Source organism: Sus scrofa, chromosome 18, assembly GCF_000003025.6.
Source record: "Sus scrofa isolate TJ Tabasco breed Duroc chromosome 18, Sscrofa11.1, whole genome shotgun sequence".
NCBI classification, from domain to species: domain Eukaryota; kingdom Metazoa; phylum Chordata; class Mammalia; order Artiodactyla; family Suidae; genus Sus; species Sus scrofa.
Genome location: NC_010460.4, coordinates 23,629,813 through 23,653,690, shown reverse-complemented (window position 1 = coordinate 23,653,690; position 23,878 = coordinate 23,629,813). Strand labels below are relative to the sequence as shown.

General features: G+C 38.8%; 1 protein-coding gene across 4 annotated transcripts in view; it reads left to right on the top strand.

Moving 5' to 3' along the window:
* The window catches only part of HYAL4 (hyaluronoglucosaminidase 4), a 39,150-nt gene that overhangs the window by 8,838 nt on the left and 6,434 nt on the right, over positions 1-23,878 (top strand). Inside the window, exons 2-4 of one of the 4 annotated variants that reach the window (XM_013985684.2) lie at positions 2,426-2,612; positions 6,550-6,718; positions 18,971-19,970. In XM_013985684.2, the coding sequence (XP_013841138.1) occupies positions 19,014-19,970 (957 nt within the window). In that variant the 5' untranslated portion in view covers positions 2,426-2,612; positions 6,550-6,718; positions 18,971-19,013. Of the gene's footprint in view, positions 1-2,425; positions 4,076-6,549; positions 6,719-18,970; positions 19,971-23,878 lie in introns of those variants that run through there. The other 3 variants (XM_003134724.4, XM_021078802.1, XM_021078801.1) reach the window with 3 other exon arrangements.

Below are 23,878 nucleotides of genomic sequence, written 5' to 3'. Positions count from 1 at the left end.
AAATGTTTGTGAGAAATTCAGGTAGCGATGTCGATTCAGTAGGTGGGTATACAGCTGATCTGGGATAAAGTCTGGGAAATTCACATTTGGGAGTTCTATTTAAGGCAGTGAGATGGGGTGAGTTTATCCAGAGAGAGTATAGCTAAAGAAGAGAAAGGGTCCAAGAATTAAGCTTAGGGCACTCCCGGGTTATGGGGTAGGGAAGAGGAGCAGGAGCTATAAAGGAGATCAAGAAGGAGCACTCACTGAGCTAGGAAAGTGTGATAACCTGGAAGCTAAGTGAAGAAGGAATTTCATGGAAGGGGCTGGGACAGAATGGGGGGGGTGCCCAACTTGAACTTGATTGTGTTACCTGTGTTCTATGCTCTCTTTGATTACACTCTCCCCTTCATCTTTTTCTTTCTCATTCTCTCTCCCTCTTTCTTTCTTCCTTCTTCCCTCCCCCACTATCTTTCTTTCCTTTTCTTCCTTTCTTTTCTTATTTAGTGGTTTGCTTGTTTTAATTTTTTCCATCTGTTCTAGAAAACTCCTCAGATGCCTCAGATAAGGAGTCTTTCCCTGATTAAAAATAGCATTTGTTCTTAAGAATAGTATGAGGCTGGCCTAGAATTAATGTCCCTGGAACAAAAATATCACACACGGGATTTTCAGAACTTGTTACTGCCCAAAATGAAACCTTATTCAACTTCCCACCATTAGGAGCTTTATTCTGCCTTAGGACTGTCCATCTGAACCCTTCAATTCTGTCTAGATGGATTCACAGTTCTGGGGCCCCTTCTCCCAGAGAAACTATCCCACTGTTTTAAATTCATTGGAGTTTAATTATGCATCAGTGTTAACACTGATCAAAATAACTGAGGCGCTAATAGAAAACACACTTTATGTTATTAATGAATCCACTAGGATTTTCCCATGGTTCTGATTCTTTTAGGGTTCAAGGCAGTCATTCATCCAGGTTTTAACCAGGTTCTTCTGGGTTTCTGAAGATATCATTTCAATTACACTCCCTCATCCTGGCCCCACAGTGCAATCATTAGTAGGTGGAGATGTGCCCTGGTGTTAAAGCCCCAAATTGTGGAAACATCAGTGGCACCTAACAGCAGACTTGCGGGAAGACAGCCTGACCATCTTTTTGCTTTTTTAGGGCTGCAACCACAGCATATGGAAGTTCCCAGGGTAGGCGTTGAATCAGAGCTCAGCTGCCAGCCTACACCAGAGCAACTTGGGACCTGAGCTGCGTCTGCAACCTACACCACAGCTCACGGCAATCCCGTATCCCCAACACAATGAGCGAGACCAGGGATCAAACCCACATCTGCATGGAAGCTAGTTGGATTTGTTTCTGCTGCAGCACAATAGGAACTCCCACAGCCTCACTTTCTATATGCTATGCAAGTGACTCTGGCATTTGGTTGTAAATAATGACCTTTATTGTAGGTGACCTCCTACAACTTGACTGATGGATAAAGTATCATACCATGAAATTGAACCATGGCTAAGATTTTGGGTTTGTTTGTTTGTTTGTTAGTTGTTTTTTTTTTTTTAACTACATGTATGAACATGGGATGAAAAAAACCTCAAAAATATAGAAAATAAGATTTTCCAAACTATATAAATTTATATAAAAGCTTAAAAACATGAACTAAGGAGTTCCCGTCATGGGTTAGTGGAAACAAATCTGACAAGTATTCATGAGCATGCAGGTTTGATCCCTGGCCTCACTCAGTGTGTGAAGGATCCGGTGTTGCCATGAGCTGTGGTGTAGGTCACTGACGCAGCTCAGATTCTGTGTTGCTGTGGCTGTGGTGTAGGCCAGGGGCTAGAGCTCCAATTTGACCCTTAGCCTGGGAACTCCATATGCCACGGGTGTGGCCCTACAAAGATTAAAAAAAAAAATGAACTAATGCTCCATATTACTCATAATTACATATAATGTAGTAAAGTTATAAAAACATGGATACAAAGACTATAGCCCCAACTTCAGGAGAGCTGTTATCTCTGCAGAGGTAAGGAGAAGAATGGGATTACTTGGCAGTTTTAGAAAAATCTGCCCTGACGTTAACATATTATATTAAGGATCAGGGGCAAAACTGTTTTATAATTAAATCCATCCCAAATTAGTGTTTTTCTTTTTAAAGTGTTACTACAAATATCTCTTTAAGGAGGTCTCTGGTGGGAAAATGTGGAATCATCTTCCTCTGAAATGGTAAGAAATTGGCTGGTTGGAGTATTCCTAACCAAAGGCATGGATCATCACTTATAGGACTTTATAAAGGCTTAGTCTATCATTTAAATGATTAATCCTCTGAAATACTCTTTTTTCTCAGCCTTACCAAATATAAAACATCAGGCATTAATAAATACCGCCTGGATAGTGGAATCACATTTTGAAAGTGATTTTAATAGATTTCTGTTTTTCCTCCAGGAGACCTGCTTGTCTGTGCAGAAATTTATTCAAGGAGCATTGGGCCATTATGCTGCTAATGTGACAACTGCAGCCAAACTTTGCAGTCAAAGTTTGTGTAACAATAATGGACGATGCGTCCGTAAAATACCTGAGTCCTCCTCCTATCTGCATATGCCTGAAAGCAGCAGTAAGAAACATGTCCTCGGTAAGAGCTTGAGATTCACCATTTCTCCAGCCAGTAAACTGAAGATGATAAAGGACTTGAAAGATGGGTTTGTATGTCACTGCTATCATGGCTGGCATGGCGAGTCTTGCCAGCAACGCTCCTCAGATGTCTTGAGAGGGAAGAGTAAGGCTCCCTTGGCTAACTTTAAATTTTCAGTAATTCTTGGCATGATCTCATCTGGGATTCTGTTGATTTTGTTTACCCCTCTACAACAATGTCAATTTTTTCCTTGAAAAGTAGAAAATACGGATTTTTTTTTCGTTAACTTCAATCTACTTCTAAAATATTTATTGGCTTTAAAGTTAAAAAAGGAGGGGATAATCATTAGTTCCACACATTGATAGAGGGATTATTTATTAGGTGCTTACCTCACGAGAGATAGAAAGGATAAGGATGTAAACGTTTCAAAATCTCTGTCCTTGGGGGGCTTGAATTCTTGTGAGAAAACAAACAGTAATAAAGAAACAGATACATACATATCGAATGGTGCTAAGTGCTGGGGAGAATAATAACACAGAGGGAAGGGGTTAGGAATTGTGGGAGAGCCTGGGAAGTTGTATCTAGGGTTGTCAAATATGGCTCCCTAAAGAGATGACCTGAAGGCAGGAGGAGCAGATCACAAACGTGCCTGAGGAGAGCCTTCTTGAAACAGGGAAGAGCAAATGCAACTGTCTTTAAGTGAAAGCAAGTTTGGAGGGTTTCGGGATCTCAAGAAAGCCAGTGTGGCTGAGGCAGCAGGAAGAGTGAGGGAAGTGGGGAGCCAGGTCATTAATTAACTCTATTTGAACTAAGAGTCTGAGTGAAAATAATTTTTTAAATAATAATTTAAGTGAAGCTTTTGAAGGAAAGCATGTCAAATAAGATATATCTCCATTTTATTATTTCAAATAAATATGCACTTAAATTGATAGCAACAAAAAGCATCTATTATGATTAGATGTTGCTACGATGGTCTTGGGATTCCAACCGTTACTAGCAAATTGGGATATTTGTAATAAGGTCATATGGGATATGGAACACACAATAACGTGGAAGCTAAAGAAGGCAACCATTGCGTTATAGGTGGGAATTCCTAAATGATACAAGTGACCCAGGATATCAAGTCATGGGGTGAGAGGGAATCTATAGTGAGTGCTGTAGAGTTCAGTTTTATCCACAGGGCTCTTGAAAATTCATTTGGCAATCATTAATATCAGAAGTTAAGCACTATTAAACTCTAATAAGATGGAATTTATATAGGAAATTCTTTGATGTAATACTTGTTGGTTTATTAAAGTATACTGTACGAAAGCAATTAATTTCCTTTTAGTTCTTAATGCATGGCAAGTCATTTGAAAAATTCATATGGCCACTTGACCTGCCTGTTACAATCCAGATCATTTTCTTTCATTAAGACTCAAAAAAGGAGTTCCCATCTTGGTGCAGCAGTAACGAATCTGACTAGGAACTATGAGGTTGCGGTTTCGATCCTTGGCCTCAAGCAGTGGATTAAGGACCAGTGTTGCCATGAGCTGTGGTGTAGGTCACAGACGTGGCTCGGATCTGGCGTTGCTGTGGCTCTGGAATAGGCCAGCAGCAGCAGCTCCAATTAGACCCCTAGCCTGGGAACCTCCACATGCCTCAGGTGCAGCCCTAAAAAGACAAAAAAAAAAAAAAAAAGATTCAAAAGAGATTATAATATCTCAAATCCCATTTCCCACCTTAATTTAGAGGAGATGTTTTCCTGCCTGATACTTCCAAATATTGCGCATATATATATATATATAATACTTTATTCAAGCACATAGAACATAGGTAGGTAGATCACACTCAGGTTCAGACTTCATTTGTTCATCTATTCATTTATTCATTCTCAGGAGAAAAATTTAATGAGATAGTGAAATACAGTAATCTAAATGGGGGCTATTTTCCTATTTTCCCCTATTTTTTTGGGTTCCTGTTGCATCAAGACTGTAATTATAGTAATTAGATTCTTGTGCCCAAGTAAGAAATGCTTTTTACAACTGTTAAAGTTGGTATTAAGCCTTGATAAGGGACAAAGAGTAGCTTCTTCTATTTCTACAGTGATAGTTTTCCAACAATTATTATATGAGTTTTGATATGCAATGACTTCCAGTAAGGCAGGCAAAGGGAAATATTAATAATATTATCACCATTTTGAAGAGAAAGAAAATAAGATATGGAGAGAATGAGAGGTATCGCCGATTTTACACATCACAGCTCTTCACTCCTTAAATGGTGCCTCCAGTAGAGTCAAGGCATAACAAAAAGTATTAAGGTAGAGGAAAGAATAAGGAAAAACATACAGAAAATAGGAACCCCCCCAATTCTATTACCCATAACTAATCATTTAACTTTTTCTAAATAAAAAAGTTGACATTTATTTCACTTAAATTTAATAGCAAACAAAACTAAAACCAAATAATGCCACATTGCTAACAATACAGTCTTCAAAATGATTGGTTTGCTAAAAAAAATCTACTCAAGTTAAAGACAGATTATGGAAAACATTGAATTTTTATTTATTTTGATTAGCATAACTTTGGGTTTTCAGACCATAGTGCTTAGTCAAATGTCTCATAAAAATGAGAAGTCATAAATGACTAATCACAATTAGTCATCAATTATGTCTAATCCAAAGACAACATAAAAATTCTATTTTTCTTAAATAAAATATCAAAATTTAAACTCCATTCCTATGCTTATGATAGGACATATGCTTCTCCAAGGGATATTAATAAAGGATACAACTGTGAGCAAAATACATTATAAATACCACAAAATACTTTAGTAAATGAAACATACTTTCTAAGATGACAGGTAGTACCTCTTAGAAACCCTAGAGTACCCATCTCTCACCCGAATTACCTGAAAAATTATCTGATAAATGATACTTAGGGCAGTACTGTTTCTTATCTCTCATTAATTAAAAAAAATTAATTTAATTAATTTTAATTTGGACACAAACATTTTGATGAGATACTTGGTTTTTTCCAGTCTTCTGTTTCGCACACTCATTTTTAAACCAGAAGGAATGTATGTCTTCATCTCAAAAACAGTATGTCATAATCATACTTTCTGGTCCTTAGTAAGTTCACGTCATTTGTGTTTATTTGTGTATTGAAGATACTCTTTACAAAGCCTTCTAGTTTTCTCTTCCAGTTTAGACTCTCATCTTCAGCTCAGGATTATTTCATTCTTTTTCGAATAGTTCCCTTTCATTCTCTCTGTTCATTTAAGGCCATTATTTCTTCTAGATCTCTACTTGGTGTTGCTTTTCTTTCATGGATTCTAAGCCATGGTCTTTTTTTGCTTTGCATTATGGATTTGCCTACTTTTTCTTCTAGAATACTAGCTGAGTCTTCACCATATTCTGACACTCACATATTTAATTCCAAACAGTTATTTTCTTATGTGTTTAATGTGATCCTTAGCTATCCATTTATATTTGTGAAGGAACAGAGTTATTGAAAATTGTCATAGGGATCCCCCCACCCCACCCCAACCCCTGTCAATCCCCTGCATTTGTTTAGGTATATGTACTCAACAGGACTCTCATCTCATGTGGAACGGGAGAATGGGCTATAGACTGAAAGGGGTTGAGGCATGTTGACAAGTAAGTTTCTGCCTGGAGCACGTGAGCAGAAAACAGGCAGGTTGGTAGGAATTCTCACCATTATCAAAGCAAGGAGAAAATTATCTTGGAAAAGGAGTGTAATTCCTTTAAGGGCTGAGCAGCCTTTCCTTTTTTTATCCCCTCCGTGTCCGCTGGGGAGATCCAGCTATGTCCCCTTTAGCTCTGCTTTTGTATTTAGTCCCACAGCCAAACTCTGAACCTTACCCGAGAAGGTCTTTCTCTGTATTTAAATGTCCTTGTGTTACATGTCTCTCTTCCTTGTCGTTCTACATCCTTTAGGAAGTTGAATGCCCTGACTGATTCTGTTATACCGGAAGCGATATTTTAATAGATTTCTCTGATAATTGGTCCTCCACGCACTCGTATTTTTTCGATATGTTTTTTGGATCTGTTGTCTCTACACCTAAGGTTTCTCTCTCCAATGGAAAGGATAGTTCACACCTCTAAGGTAAATTTCTACCATTAAGACATTTCCGATTCAATTTTATTTTCGATCTTTGAGCCATGTCACCCTTTCTCATTTTCAGCTTTAGGTTGTACTTTTTCTAAAGATGTAATGCAGATGATGCAGCAAATACATGTCCTCAGTTCACTGTCTTGAACCACTGGTTCTAGTAGATTAATGTATTTACTCAGAATGATAGCTAAAACTTCACTGAGAGTTCATTATTCCATTATCATCAAGGATGGCACCTTAGGGAATCTTTCTAATGCAGTTATTTTTACCTTTCTTTTTTTCAACTAAAGTCTCAATCAAAGTTTTCTTTCTCCTTCAGTCAGTGAATTTAAATTGGGTATTTTCAGAAAGCAGTGGTCACTTATACAGATGTGTTTTTAAGAGAGTCTGACTTTAGTTATAAAGAGATGTAATGCCAGTCTCCAGTTTAACTTGGAGAACTGAGTCACCTCTGTAATGACATGTTTCCCTGAACAGCCACAGGGCATCCTTTTGCCACTAAACCTCTTTGCATCAGGTGACTAAAGGACCGGCAGCAAACAAAAGCAAAGGTAAAATATACTTTTTGTTTTGTTTGAAAAATTTTAAGGACTGTTTTTAGAAACATGCTTTCTCAGAAGAGTTGGGGGAAAACTAATTTTCTATCATTTCTTGGAATATCCCAATTTCTTTTCTGCCCTAACTTATTTTACTTCTCAAATACAGTACCTTTCACAATGTGAGCTTGCTTTTCTGAACCTAGCATCCTAAAAAATACATTTGTCGCTGATAGATATAACTTAAATTCCAGGTCATTTTAAAATTTATTATAAATTCGTTTTTGAGAATGATTCTCATGTTAATAACTATTCAAGATTTGTTTCGATTCTCTTGTACATACATGATTTCTCTGAAAATCAGCTTTTTGTAGCATATTGGGTTATCATAACCTGACACAACTTACGATAGTATCAAAATGTATTCCCTGAAGCAGGTTAGTAAACTAGATGCAGATAAGCCATAGAACATAAGGCTTTACGAGAGAGCCACAATTTTAATGTTTTTCATACCTGTGAAGAATCCCTCAAGCTAACTTTATATAGCTAAATAGTTTTCTTTAGAGTGTAAATGCATTTTATTTGCTATTTTATTTTTGCATAATTGTTAAAAAAAGTATATTTTAAAATATATGCTCTGTAGTTATCATACCTACTATATTGGACCGTATTAGAGGACTGTTATTTGGAACAAGTATTGAAATTTTTAGGAAATATAGGTCATTTAAAACTGTTCAGAAAATGGAGGTCCCGTTGTTGCTCATCGGAAACAAATCCAACTAGTAACCTTGAGGGTGTGGGTTTGATCCCTGGCCTTGTTCAGCTTCAGGTTAAGGATCTGGTGCCGTGAGCGGTTGTGTAGGTCACAGATGCAGCTTGGATCTGGCGTTGCTGTGGCTGTGGTGTAGGCCGGTGGCTACTTCTGATTTGACCCCTAGCCTAGGAACCTCCACATGGTGCAGGTACAGCCCTAAAAAGAAGAAGAAAAAAAAAAAAAAACTGTTGAGAAAAAAAAATTTTTTTTGTTATAAAAATAGGTTTTAAATTTTCTTTCCAAATGCTAATAAAGGGGATGAATATTTCCTGAGCCACTACGGGAAAATCAACACAGGCACTTCAAATAAGAATATCAGTAATTGGGAGGAGAATATAAACATATATACATAAAGATAGGTAGACTTAGATTTTCCAGAAAGGAGAGTACCAAAACAATATGAGAAAGACAAATCTAAACTCATTTAATCCATTGGGGAGAGTAAATCTTAAAGTCAAAAGTTTTCTTTCGATGGAGAAAAAATACTGTCTACTTCAGTGGTTACATGTATCTAAGGTAAAGTGACAATTTTTTAAAATTATGAGTGTATAAGATAGTTTAGGTAATGAAATTTGATATCTCTAACTGCTTCATTGTCAGTTCTTGAGAGACTAACTTAATCTAGAACCATTATTGTGATATTTATGTTTTTGTTATTATTATTTTGCCTTTTAGGGCCCCTCCTGTGGCAAATGAAAGTTCTCAGCCTAGGGGTCATATTGGAGCTGCAGCTGTTGGCCTACACCACAGCCACAGCAACACGGGATCCAAGCTGCATCTGCAACCTACACTGCAACTCATAGTAACACTGGAACCTACTGAGCAAGGCCGGGGATCAAACCTGAATCCTCATGTATTCTAGTCGGGTTCATTACTGCTGAGCCACTACATGAACTCCCAAGATATTTATGTTATTAATAAATACTGATATTGTAGAAATACCTGAGAGAGTTTAGTCACATTTCCTTTAGCTTTGTCTATAAACTGGAATTCTGTTTGATGACAGAAAGAATATCTCTTGTTGAAGTATTCACAGGTTCTTAATGTTTAAGTGGAGTCAAGAGCAAAGAGTTGAAAAAGTGTTAAATGGAAACTGTTAAGAAAGTTTTAACAAATAACAAGTTAGGAGTTCCCATTGTGACACAGTGGAAACAAATCCAACTAGGAACCATGAGGTTGCAGGTTCCATCCCTGGCCTCACTCAGTAAGTTAAGGATCTGGCATTGCCATGAGCTGTGGTGTAGGTCGCAGACGCAGCTCAGAGCTGGCGTTGCTATGGCTCTGGTGTAGGCCAGTGGCTACAGCTCCGACTTGACCCCTAGCCTGGGAACCTCCATGTGCTGCGGGTGCGGCCCTAAAAAGACAAAAAGACAAAAATTAATAAATAAATAATAAAAAATAAAAATAAATAAAAAATAACGTTAAAAATTCATGTACAGAGATTAAGTGTTCATATCCTTTATAATATTTTTGAAAATCATAATACATATCATATTTTCTTACCAATCAACTTCCATGGGAACCTGCTTCTTTTAGAGGGGGGAAACTTTAGTAAATTCAGTAATTAAAGTTATATATACTTTCATCATCATGATCTATCATTATGTATTTGTTTAAACCTACGCCCCTCCAAGAATTGGCCATTACTGTAGGCCATTACCGTAGGCCATTACCGTAGGCTGGAATTGCTCTGTCTTATCATAGGCATTCCAGTATAACCTTATTGCGTATCCTTGGTCCAACCCAGAACCTTTGACTGGAGCAGGCCTGAATTTCCTTATTGTATTAGGAGGTTCTGTCAAATTACATTTGGAAACTAAAACCTATTTCAAAATTTTTCAGGTTATACAGTTTGTGTAATTAGATGGCCCATAACTAATAGTCTGGAACAAATAAACTAATTTTTAAGAAACTAAAAATCTGTCATATGAAAAAGCATTTACTTCACATTTATGGTAAGTATATGTTACCATAATTGACGCAGAAACTCAGCTTTCTGTGCTAATAGCCAAGTGCACTTCTCATATCATGTGAATGGGCAACCAAAGTAGAGAAGAAGTTCTATAATGACCTTTTTCCAATTCATACCAGCTAATGACTAGTTAGCTACTATACCTGGGGTTTCAAGAGTTTATTAAAAAATTTTTTTTACAAATAAAGCATAATTCCTTGGTTACATGATAATATATACTATTTATCATTAAAACCTTGTGGCAATCAGGCTGACTGGTACATTCAGTTGCAACATCAAGAGCTTTATATCATTCATCCAGCAGGTATACCCGAAGTGGAAGCCTAGTGCCTTAGAAGGAGAAATGAGATATCTAGGTAGCTGATCATAAAAATTCCAACCCGAAAAATTAAAAATACATGTGGAGTTCCCATTCGTGGCGCAGTGGTTGGCGAATCCGACTAGGAACCATGAGATTGCGGGTTCGGCCCCCACCCTTGCTCAGTGGGTTAATAATCCGGCATTGCCGTGAGCTGTGGTGTAGGTTGCAGACGTGGCTCGGATCCCGCGTTGCTGTGGCGCTGGCATAGGCTGCCAGCTACAGCTCCGATTCAACCCCTAGCCTGGGAACCTCCATATGCCGCTGGAGCGGCCCAAAGAAATAGCAAAAAAAGACAAAAAAAATAAAATAAAAATAAAAATACATGTGAACATAATTTCACCAGCTCCTAAACCTTTTTTTATGTGCCACAACCTTTCCAGACTGCTTAACTATAATGGGTTTGACAGTTTATAGCAAAGTTTACGGAAGGTTGATAGGGTTATTTCAGGTAGGAAACCTTAGTAGCAATGCCAACTGCAAGCTCAGGCATGAATCAGCTGAGGACCGGGAAGTCAGGCTATAGGGATGAGATATCCAGAGAGCAATCCAGTTCAGAGGGCTTGCCATCTTGTATAGAAAATTTGTACTGTTTTGAAAACGTCAGCCAGAGGGCTAGAAAGTTGCAGAGAGGCATGAGAGGAAGGTGTGCTGGGAGAGATACCCCCTCATCATCACACATTTAAAATTAGAATTTAACTTCAAGAGTATAAAGCTGAGACTTCAGTTCACAGGCAGAGGATAGATGTGAGTACTATAGCTGGTATATAAATTGTTATGATTATCATCACACCCTTGTCGTCCCCCAAAAGGACAGTATTGTGGTATGCTGTAAATAAAAATTGAATAGGTAGAACAGCAAAACTTTTCCCAGTGTGCTGATGATGGTCACTGGCCCTGGAGTCTAAGAGTATAACCTCTGCTCCACACTGGCTTCTGTTAATATTGCACTGAGATTTCCTTATTTTGGTGTAAACACACCAGGGTAGTTGGACAGAATTCAAAGAAAGAAATATGATTTGAGAAAGGATTTATAATAAGGAAGTGTGAGGAAGAATAATAAAAAAAGATCATAAACATTGGAGAAATTTTTAAAAAAAATGTCACAAGTTAATTTCCATCAAAAACGTACAATTGAATAAAATACAGTGGAATTTAAGAGCTTAAGAAAATATAAGAAAAAATGATCTGAAGTTGAAAAAAGCTAACTTCCCAAGTTATTTAAAAATCAGTTGGATAAATCACCAGAATTAATGTATAGTCAAGGAAATAAAAAAGAATGACCATAGCATCTTTTTCATATCCCTCCAGATATTTTTATTGTTGTAACTAGAGTTTTACATTGTTTATAATCAGAGAATCCTATTACTCTACAGCATATTTTTCCACTTGTAATAAATAATGTAGTGCTATTGTACACTGCCTTTTGTGATGCATAATAACACTAATTAATTTCTTCAGGACTGTCTTCTGTGTTCCTACTGAAAATCTACTAAACCATTAACCACTGTTCGTTTCCCCTTACCATAGATAATTAAACAACCTGTAATTATCCCTTAATATCCATGTGTCAGAATAGGGTGGTAACTTAAAGCTCTGGCCAATGGTATTTACTTCAACTATAGAAAAGAAAACCCCTCTTATTTCTGAAAAGGGTTTTTTCTTGCCAGATTGCAGAAAAGCATACAATTTTCTCAAATAACTTCATAAAAAATGATCTTTGTAATAAAATTCAACTCAGATGTTACCTTTTTTTAGGAAGCCATGCCTGATTCCTTATAGTCAGAATCAGTGTCCATTTTCTTTCTTGTTTCCAAAGAACTTTATTAGTTTTTTTTTAATATAAGTAATAATTTTAAAAAGCTGTTATATCAGCATAGTGCAAAATACCAACAGAAATTGCCTCCTTCAAAAATCTCATCCCACTCCTGCTCATTTCTTTCCTTTAGCTAAAAGTTCTTTCTAGAGGCAAGAAATATAATCAATTTTTTTTTTTTTTTTTTTTTTTTATGGCCACACCTGAAGCATGTGGAAGTTCCTGAGCTAGGGGTCAAATAGGAGCTGTAGCTGCCAGCCATAGCCACAGCCACAGCAACACAGGATCTGAGCCACCACAGCTCACAGCAACACCAAATCCTTAACTCACTGAGCAAGGCCAGGGATTGAACCTGCATCCCCATGGATACTAGTCAAGTTCGTTACCACTGAGGCATGACAGGAACTCCAATTCTTGAGTATTCTTCCAGAGATAGTCCTTAGTACATAAATCACATATTTACACATACACATTAGAAATATATATATATATATATCTTTCTCAGAAAAATAATACCAGCATTTTATACGTATCTAGCATTTTAAAAATTTTAAGTGTGCTTATAGACATATAAATGAAACAAATATATATGTTAAAGAATAATTATGATATCTAGTGACTACCCATATCAATATGAAGAGGCAACCTCATTCTTTGTTACAGCTGCTTAGCATTCTGTGTGGAAAGTCATGGTTTATTTAAACAGTCCCTTAATGATGGACGTTTGTTTCCAACTTGGAAATGATAGGCATGCTGCAACGAATAACATAGAAGCAGAATTTCTAGGTGAAATATTTTGTGCACTTGTGATTCAGATAGAAATTTCCAGTCTTCTGTTTCTACCTGGAATGCACCATTCTTCTTTCTTTCTTCATTACAAACAGTTTGGAGTCAGCACTTACACATTTCACCTGCTAGAATTTCCTACCTTGCTAAAATATGTATGCTTGTACAGAGAAATATGTGCTGTTAATAGAGTCAGGCCAACCCTAGTTTCCTAGCCATTCCTGTTGGGACAGAGGCAGAAGTTGAAATCAAACTATGCTTACCTGCAGGCAAACAATGTGGCCTGGCCACAACCTTTATCCTCTCAAGTGCCTGCCCTTCCACGCTAGTTTGTACCCTGACAATCAGATCTGGTATCTGGAGAACCCAGATCAAACGTTCCTATTTAAATGCCGTTGTAGCCCTGAAGCCTGAGTTTCGGTCTCAGTCCCCCACTCCCTGACATTGCTAGTCTCTGTCTGCTTTATTGGGCCTGATATCCCAGCTCTTCTGGTCAATGGTTTGGATCATGTTATGGGGAAAGGGGTGTTTTAAGTTATAATCTTGACAAGGGACATTGGGGGAAAAGAAAATAACAGTAACATTTCACAGACCACTAGATTGCTTTATAGTTCAAAAACTTGAAGTAGAAAAGCTGAAGATTCAAATCAACCTAAAGTTATTTTAAGGAGCTTAGTTAAAAACAGTTTGACAGAGGGAACATTTTATTCAAAATGTAGTCCTAAGACTTAGTGTGCTTTTCCAAGAAAGCTGTTGATGTTGGCTGCAAGAAATTTCAAGTCCTAAAGGAGAAGTAGTACTCTTTGACAAAGACTAAGTATATGCGTTTATATAAAGACAATTATATCCTCCTTCAGATGGTAAAATGCCCCTGCTTCCTAAAAAAATCGTAGCCTTTCACACTGAAGAGTGAATTTCCCATAACACAAGTAACTCTGAATAGTCATTTTTATTACTCACAAAACTTAAGCTCATTTTTAGAAAGACTAGAAGGGAAGCAGTTTTGTATCAAGATAGTCCAGTAGTTCTAAAATTTGTTCAGATGCAGGAACATCCGTGTTCTTTAACTGTGACATGAAATAGAGTTATAATAAAATTCAGTTTCCAGTGATGAGTTGTGGAAGTTAAAGAGATGTTATTATATAGTAGATTATATTGTAAGCCAATAGGCATCAAGTTTTTTAAAAAAATGCATGAGAAAAACTCTATCAAATTCTATCTGCTGGAACACTTAGGGCTGGCTTTCACAATATTGATATTTCATGAGAGAAGAATTTAAGAATCATCAGGATAAGACATTGATTAACGATCAGACTAAGGCAGTAACATCCTTTAGAGAAAAAAATGGAAGGCTATTATTGGCTTTTTCTCTAAGAAGTTTTTGTGAAAAAGCACGTTACCAATTATTTCTGGAGAGTTGAGCTGAACTCAGTGGCTCTGCTCTACCTTCCATTCTGACATTTATTATTGGCAATAAAATATCACTTTGATCACTACTTTCCTTAAAGGTTTGGAAATAAAACTTTACATTTTAAAATTTCCAATAAAAAAGGATACTTCAGGATAACTTCTTATTAAACCCTTATGGATTTAGGGGCAGACACTTGACATCTTAAAGGTTTTGAAAACAAATCTTAATCTCATGAAAAAAGAAATGGAAGAGTCGTAGATATGGAAAATTAATTTCTTCTACTAATGTATTAATATTAAGATGTGAGTGTGTATGTGTATTAAAGCCTTCCCAGAGTATTCCCGCTAATTTTAAAGATTAGTTGACTAACCATGCTATGTGAAAGAAAAAAAAAACCTATGCTGAGTGTATAACAGAAGTTGAGAGTTGAGATCCAAAGTAAAACAAAGCTAGCAGGATTAATTTATAGATGTATAATATTTTTCTGTTTGGTGATTATTGACAATATGATGATGTTCTAAATAACTGGATTGTGCCACTCTCGTCTCTGTCCTCGATTCTTTTTTTTTTTTTTTTTTTTTTGTCTTTTTCGGGCTGCATCTGCAGCATATGGAGATTCCCAGGCTAGGGTTGAAGTGAAGCTGCAGACACCAGCCTACACCACAGCCACAGCAACGTGGGATCTGAGCTGCATCTGCGACCTATACCACAGCTCATGGCAATGCTGGATCCTTAACCCACTGAGAGAGGCCAGGGATGGAACCTGTGTCTTCATGGATGCTAGTCAGATTCATTTCTGCTGAGCCATGACGGGAACTCCTGTCCTTGTTCTGACAAGAGCCTCCTTATGGGATTTCTGCTTCTTTACTGTGCATTTTCCCTTTCAGCGTCAATGCAGCAGCCAGAAGAATCCAGTTAAGACCAAATCAGACCATGTCATTCTTCTCTCCAAACACTCTAATTCCTTCCCATCTTACTTAGAGTGAAAGTCAGAGCCCCAGCAAGGCCCTACAAGACCCTTGCTCTTACCTCTCTGCCCTTTTACTTAGTCACTGGCCTCTTTGAAGTTCCTTAAACATGGCAGGCATGTGCCTGCCTCAGGGCCTTTGCACCTGCTTTCCCTCCATGCTTCCACAGACATCCTCCAGGCTTAACTCCTTATCTTGTTTTCAGATTACTTCTTTTCAGATTACTGAGCCCTTCCCCTCTAACATGAATCCTTGTTTAAATTTTTTTGCTTTGCTATTACCACCTTCCAATGTGCTATATATTTAATTTACTCACCTTGTTTATTATGTCTCCCCTGCAAGGATTTATGCTCTGTGAGAGCAGGGAGTTTTGTCTGTTTTCCTCACTCCTAGGACTTAGAATGGGAGCCTGGTATATAGAAGGTGCTCAATAAAAATCTCCTGAACACTAAATATCTCTGCTTTCACCCAGGTGCCAATGCCCCCCACACCACTAGGAACACACCTGCAATTCAGTGAATTGAGTAATGGCGTGTTGTAGCAGGGGCAGACACACACCATGGGGAGCTGTGAGGTGTCTCAGTAAGAGGGAAAGAACCTCTTACAGAATTTAGATTTAGCTGGGTGATTTGGCAGAGGGTCTGAAAAAAACAGGAATTTGTTTCAGACTGGATGTGGTCAGAAAGTGGGGGCATTTCTATGCTGAGTAAAGAATAGCATTTATCTAGCAAGAAATGGATGTTTGGTGTTCTGTGGGTAGCACAGTGATCTTGGCTTTATCTCTGCTTAGATACAGTGAAACAGTGGCCTTGCTTTGTCTTATCTTACTATGGTCTGAGAGTAAACGCATTTGAGGTTGGTTTTCTGTGAGATTGTCTATGTCTAACAGAATAACACAAGTGCTGTCAGCTTCTGATATACAAGGTGGAGGAGGGCTTTTTTTAATGTATTACAAGTAAGCTTTTGTGCGGAAGTGAGAGAAGATACAGCATAGAGACTTCTCTGCAGACTCTTGTATCCATACATGACGCACCTCCTCCCCCAAAGGCTCCCTCGACCTCTTCACCATCCTCCATGTCAGGCGAGATGTACTGAGGTGCAGTCAGAGGCCTGACTGGTATAAGGCAGTCGCCACCTCTCTGCTGTGAGTGTCACCTTCTCCTCTCAGCAGGTGAGGAAGCTCAGAACTGTGAAGCCAAGGTCAAAGCAGTGACAGCCACGCCTTCCTGGCTGTGGCTCTTCCTTCCACCAGGGGAGGTATCTGAGCAGAAAGCTACTTCCCTTTACCCTCTGGCTTTCACAGATGTGTCACTTTGCTGGGAATCATTTGTCCAGGGCCCTTCAAAATGGCTTCAAGGTAGTCTCCCTGCTGATAGAAGCGAACTAGTCCTTCATACTTCTTCCCAGAACAAAGCTAAGACAACTGGGTAAAGTGGAGGGGGAATGTCCAGGTTGAACTCTCCCTCATCCCCACCCTCAATATTCTGCCAGCGCTTCCTAAAATCCTACCCATTCGCGATTTGTTTAAAGGAGCAAACTTCCTGGAAGGATCATGAGGCTGGGAGGGGAAGGAGAAAGAAAAGGAAGGTGCTATTGGTGACTCATGGTTAAGTGTGAATCATTCACAGATGGCTCTGCTGGGACCACCAGTCAAGCTATGGGTAGAACTCAGCAGGGGAGCTTTTGATGGCCTGGGTCGGGGGAGGGAAAGGCATCTGGAAGGACTTTGAAACAAAACTAGGACTAGGGAGGTTCCCCAGTGGCGAAGGAGGGAGAGTGGGAGAAGCCGACAGCTAGTGATTGCACTGGTGGGGGTGAGGGACTGAAAAAATTGTCTGGGAGCTGCCAAGTGAGGGACTCGCCTCCCAGCAAGCCATGTTTCATTAGGGGAGTGGCCAAGGGGGCACCAGCACTGGGACCTACCTGCCCGCCTGCGAAGCAGAAACCCAGCAGAAACCCGAGAGGTACCGCAAACAGAAGGCACAGGCGTTGAGCTTTGCTTATTTATTTCGCCTGTGTTCATTGTGCACCCGCACATTTCATCAGGCGCTCTGCCTGCCACTTTCCATGGAATGTGTACCTTCCTTTAACTGGAAGAATGACAGTGTTTCAGGAAAGGAGAAAAGAACCACTTGGTAACTTTACAGTAAATGAATGAGGACGTTCTGTGGCAGTGATGAGGAGGCTGTCGGAAGGAGAAACAATAATCAGTGGAAAGCTATGTTTTGAATAAAACCCAAAGCATGAAGTGCTCTGGTTGAATAGTTGCTTTTTTTTTTTTTTTTTTTTTTGTATACATATGTAGCCTTCTCTAACATGAACTAAATTTTAAGTATAAGGAAAAAATGTTTCCTATTAATTAATACATAATGCAAATCCATTTTTCTTATCCTGAGGCAGAATATAATTTAAAAACCCTCAAAGATTAGGGGCAGTTTTGAGGACCACAATTCATACCTTACTCATAAAATTATACTCCCTTGAAAATACTGTTCTTGTCAAACCATAATTTATACCTTCAGTGTATTTCATGTTACTAAGTAATCTTACTCATCTTTGTATGGTGGAGGAATACAGATATTTATTCAATGACTGAATGAGGAAAATGTCTACCTATATAGCTCTTAAAAGTAGATATTTTGTATATATCCACTAATTAGGACTTCTTAAACGTCTTTGAATAGGTTGTATAGATTACCTAACTGTTTTTCTCAGTGGCCTAGGCTTGAGAAAGGCTGTACGGTTTGGCTAATGACACCTGGTGGTTAGAAATGAGAATTACATACGACACATAGCACACCGTGATCAGCTTTGCTGGAGAAACTACTCAAAAGCTACAGATGCCATGGAAAGAATCTCTGTCAGTTTAGAGTTCCTGGATGTAGGAAATCAAAACAAAACCTCTCTGACCTGAGCAGAAAAGTGCTATTCCATGAGGACAATGCTGCCGTGTAACCATAGATAGCAGACTCTGGATGCCCTGACGGGCATGGGCCACTCTTGGACACTAGTATTGCCTTTTTCACTGGCACTACCACCTTTTAGCCCTTTTGATTCCCAAGATCTCAACTCAAGTCCAAAGTATGATGCGTCTAAATGGCCTGGTTACAGTCATATACCAGCACCCTAGCTGCAATGAAGGCCAGGAAAGCAGCCAGACATTTGGCTTATTTAATGAAATAATAAAAAGTTAGTACAAGATTAAATGAAATAAATATTTATTTAGGACGTAAGTACAGAGCCTGGGATTTGATGAGTTTTCCAAAATGGTAGTGAATACTACTTTACATCTTTCTTTGATCATGAACTTTTTTGAGGACAAGGACCACACCTTATTCATTTGCATTCTGAACACAGCATCTGAAGCTCCATGAATATTGGTGAATGGCATTGCTTGCCCCTGGATAGAAGTAAGTTCACTACACTTGCTTCTATATCTTAATGTATTTGTAGGCCTCTTTGAGACCTTGAAGTAGAATGCACTTAAATTTATAAATATATAACCACTACAATAATTTCCATCTGACATTGGAGTCTTTTTCCTCAAAATTATCACTAACACAAAATTAACTCTCTTCGCAGGTCTTCCTGAGTGCATTAAAGCAGAAGACAAGATTTTTATCTTATGATGAAGCCGTTATCTGAAGGACAACAAAGGTTTTGTGTTGTTCAGCCAATCCATCTCACATCATGGCTGCTCATCTTTTTCATTCTGAAGTCTATCTCTTCCCTAAAACCTGCCCGACTTCCAGTTTACCAAAGGAAACCTTTTATAGCTGCTTGGAATGCTCCAACAGATCAGTGTTTGATAAAATATAATGTAAGACTAAATTTGAAAATGTTTCAGGTAATTGGAAGTCCACTGGCCAGGGCCAGGGGGCAAAATGTCACTATATTTTATGTCAACAGACTGGGATACTATCCTTGGTATACAGCCCAGGGAGTTCCCATTAATGGGGGTCTCCCCCAGAACATAAGTCTGCAGGTACATCTGGAAAAAGCAGACCAAGACATTAATTATTACATCCCTTCTGAAGATTTCAGTGGACTTGCTGTTATAGACTGGGAATATTGGCGACCCCAGTGGGCCAGGAACTGGAACACAAAAGATGTCTACAGACAGAAGTCAAGAAAGCTTATTTCTGAGCTGCAAGAGAATGTGTCCATGGCTGATATTGAATATTTAGCCAAAACAACTTTCGAGGAAAGTGCAAAAGCTTTCATGAAGGAAACCATCGAATTGGGAATTAAGAGCAGACCCAAGGGCCTTTGGGGTTACTATTTATATCCTGACTGCCACAATTATAATGTTTATGCCCCAAACTATACGGGGTCTTGCCCAGAAGAAGAAGTTTTGAGGAACAACGAGCTCTCTTGGCTCTGGAACAGCAGTGCTGCTTTATATCCTTCTATCAGCGTCAGGAAATCCCTGGGAGACAGTGAAAACACTTTGCGTTTCTCACAATTTCGGGTGCATGAATCCATGAGGATCTCCACCGTGACATCCCATGGTTATGCTCTGCCTGTGTTTGTCTACACAAGGCTAGGCTACAGAGACCAACCTCTGTTTTTTCTTTCTAAGGTAAGAGACCCCTGGCCAAAGAGAGGAAGAATTCCTCTTACCTCTAAAAGAGGCATTTTTTTTGTTAGCTGGGGGGAATTACATGGGTGCTGTAAAACCTCATTTCATTCACAACGTTGCCTATACCCCTTTTATAAATGCAACGTAGATATCACTTGATGCTATGCTTTGAAAACAATACTGAGGAGTTCCCTGGTAGCTCAGTGAGTTAAGGATCCAGGGTTGTCACTGCTGTGGCTCCGGTTTCATCCCTGGCCTGGAAATGTCCCCATGTCACAGGGGCAGCAGAAAAAATAAATAAATAATAGGGATTTTCCTGATTGTAGACTTAAAAATATTTTTCCGTGTATAATAATTAATATTCCTGCTTGTAACACGCAAAGGGAGCTCATTAGTGACACCCCAGCTCCCCACAGCGGGCTCTTACAATAAACTGTGGTGAATCCTCAGGGACTGAAACCTGAATATAAAGAATGAGTCCTTTGGGTGCCCCTACTTTTGACTTCCAAAACCCTGATTTGAGTCTAGGATCATGCATAAGGCAAGGTAGCCCTGTGTCATGCTGGGACCTGGAAGATTTGTTGCTATTTACATCATGCGCTGTTTATTTCTCCTTTCATGTGGCATCGCTTGTGTGGCTCATGCTCTCAAGTGGTCCCAATTTACTCTTGGAGGCATCTTGCCTGTGACTTCCCTTACTGAGAAGAGCCCTTGCTTTTTTAATCCTCTAAAGATAGCTATGTTGTGATTCATTCAGCTCCCTGCTCTCAGCCAGGTGACATGGAACTAATTTGGTAGACAAATTTGCCTTAATATCTGCTACTGTCTCCTTAGAAGACTTACCCTTTTGAATCGGGCCCAGTAAACTCTCTTTGATCATGACACTGAAGGACATATTGGAAAGAAACTAGCACTCCCTTCACATACCAGCCTCAGAAGGTGTGGCTTTCACCACCAGCATCTGCAGTTTCATTACTTACTGAATGAGGATCAATAACCTATAAATACAAAATGTGTCTTCCTTTTCCCTCTGATGGCAAAGCCCTAAGTCAAAGGAATTTATAGGCAATTTGATTTCTCATTTCCAGGTCAGCATGTAGGAAGTTTAGAAGATGCTACTCAGTCCAAATAAGTAAAAAGCTAAACAAACAGAAGAATCAGCTCTTCTTAGATTGATAACAGAAGTGTGGACACAGGGCAAATTGTTGCCCTCAAAATTGGAAAGACAGATGGGTGAATACAGAGAATCACAACTTCCAGGTCAGAAACTCATGAGCAGAAACCTCTGTGGGAACTACTGCCAGAGTAGAGAAATTACTGGTGGTTCAGAGTAGACAAGTCTGAGAGATGAATACTCCAGGGGACCTGGTCATAGTGGGTGGGGAGCACCCTTCTGTGAGTTTTATTTCCAGGAGTGCACCAAGTCCTCACAGTGAATATTGGAGAAAACCCTGCCTTGTGCGTCTAGCAGGTGGAGAAGAGAAGGAACCCTTCTGAGTATTGCAGAACATTCCTGTTCCTCTGAACCCAGTCTGCCCTCAGGAGAAACTGTTTAACCACAGCCAAACCTGCTGAGGTTTTATCAGAGCCAACATTCCTGGGGGAAAGGTATTACTCAACTCCAACTAGCTCTAGTTTTCCTCTTGGAAGAAGAGAAATACCCATTTTTAGCCCCATCTAGCCAGCCAGTCCCACCTAAGGCAGAGGTGGAAGGGTGGTGGGGGGGTGTGAGAGAACAACTGAGAAGCACTTGTGAAGTTCACAGTGCAGCGGCTCGGGCCACCAAGACTGAGACCAAGTCGCAGGACTTGTAGAACTCTTCCCCTCTCCTCACATCTTACCACCACATTACTAAAGGCCTATCTATAGTACACCCTTTTAGGATCCGGCATTGCTGTGAGCTGTGGTGTCAGTCACAGACATGGCTCGGATCCCGTGTTGCTGTGGCTGTGGCACAGGCCAGAAGCTACAGCTCTGATTAGACCCCTAGCCTGGGAACCTCCATGTGCTGCAGGTGCAGCCCTATAAAAGACAAAAAAAAAAAAAAAAAAAAAAAAGATATAGGAGATCCTTTTACCCAGTATGAGTTATCTGCCAATTAAAAAAATTAAATCATGTCTAGCTATCAAGAAAAAAATTACAAGGCATACTAAAGGGCAAAACTTGCAGAGACAGAGCAAGCATCAGAACTATGCTCAGAGAGAGCAGGAATGTTGGCATCAGACCAGGAATTTTAAACAACTATGGTTAATATGCGAAGGGCTCTGATGGATAAAATAGAATGAGTGCAAGGACAGATGTACAATGAAAGCAAGGAGAGAAATTCTAAGAAAAAACCAAAGAGAAATGCTAGAGATGAAAAACATTGTACCAGAAATAAAGCATGTCTTTGATGGGCTTATTAGTTGACTGGACACAGCTAAGGAGAGACTCTCTGAATGTAAGGATGTCTCAATAGAAGCCTCCAAAACTGAAAAACAAAAAGAACAAAGACTGTTAAAAATCAGAACAGAATATTTAAGAATTGTGAGATGCCCCAAAAAAGGTTTCACATACACATAACAGAAATTCATGGAAGACTATTGGGGCATTTTGCGCCTCTGATCACATCATGCGACAATCACATCTCTGTATTAAGGAAAGCTTTTTTTTTTCTTTTTTTGCTTAAATGGTATTTAAAGACTTTTTAAGAAATATGTATACAATTTTAGAGGTTACACTTAAAGTTATTCAAAAATTTGTCTATATACTTCATACTATATAATGCATCCCTGAGCCTGTCTTGTACCCAATACTCTGAACCACCAGTGTGTTCTCTATGTCTGTGAGTCAGCTTCTTTTTTTGCTATATTCACTAGTTTGTTGTCTTTTTTTAGATTCCACATACAAGTGATATCATACAGTGTTTGTCTTTCTCTGTCTGACTTATTTCCCTTAGCATAATGCCCTCCAAGTCCATCCATATTCCTGCAAATGGCAAATTTTCAAAAGTGGGTGGAGGGAGGAGCTCTGCTCCTTTAGGTCTTTGCCAAAAGAGGCAACAGACAGACCCAGAAGGGTCCTTATTCTGGGCTCTGCATGGCTGGCTCCTCCTCTTTCCTGTATTTCTCATATCATGGTTAATTCTCAAAACCATTCCACTTACACCATCTCATTTCAGCTTCATAAACTGCTCCTCTTCCTGTCATGTCAGCAGACCCTGTGGTCTTTGGAAATGGAAATAGATGCGAGCCTGAAAAGAAATTAGTTCAAACCGAAATCTCTATTTTTTTTTAATTACCAGTAAAATTGCCCAGAAAAACAAACAAACAAACAAAAAACAACTTTAAAAACTGGGATTGTAAAACTTTTCACTTGAGTGCACTATACATGTGTCAAGTAAGGAGATTTCTCTCTCAAGTATTGATGTTAATATGAAATGCCCAAGACAAAATACAGTTTTAAGTTCTGCTTTTAATTGCCACTGGATTACCCAATTATATTTTCAAGGCTATAACTGATGGAAATGTATCCTTGGAGTAAAAGGTATTCTAAAGAGTGGAGAAATATATTGTATTTTAACAAATTTATTTAGACCCCCAACGTCAGAGATTTAATTTAGGAAAACAACACACGCATTCAACTTTTAATTTCCCTCTGAAATGACCTAGATTCATGTTAATCTTTAAACACTAAAACAATAATCCCTTAGGATTACAAAACCAAAATTCTCCCTGCTGAAATTTTGTTTTCATCTATCTTAACTATATTGAGAAAAATCCCTGTGGCCTTACCGTGACTGGATGGATCATAAATAAAACCCATTAAGTCATGTACTTCAAAATTAAATACGAAATTTCAGAAACCAAATATAAGGACTGGATCAAATCAGATGCCGCCATGGACCTTAGCATTGTGTTCCTTCCTAG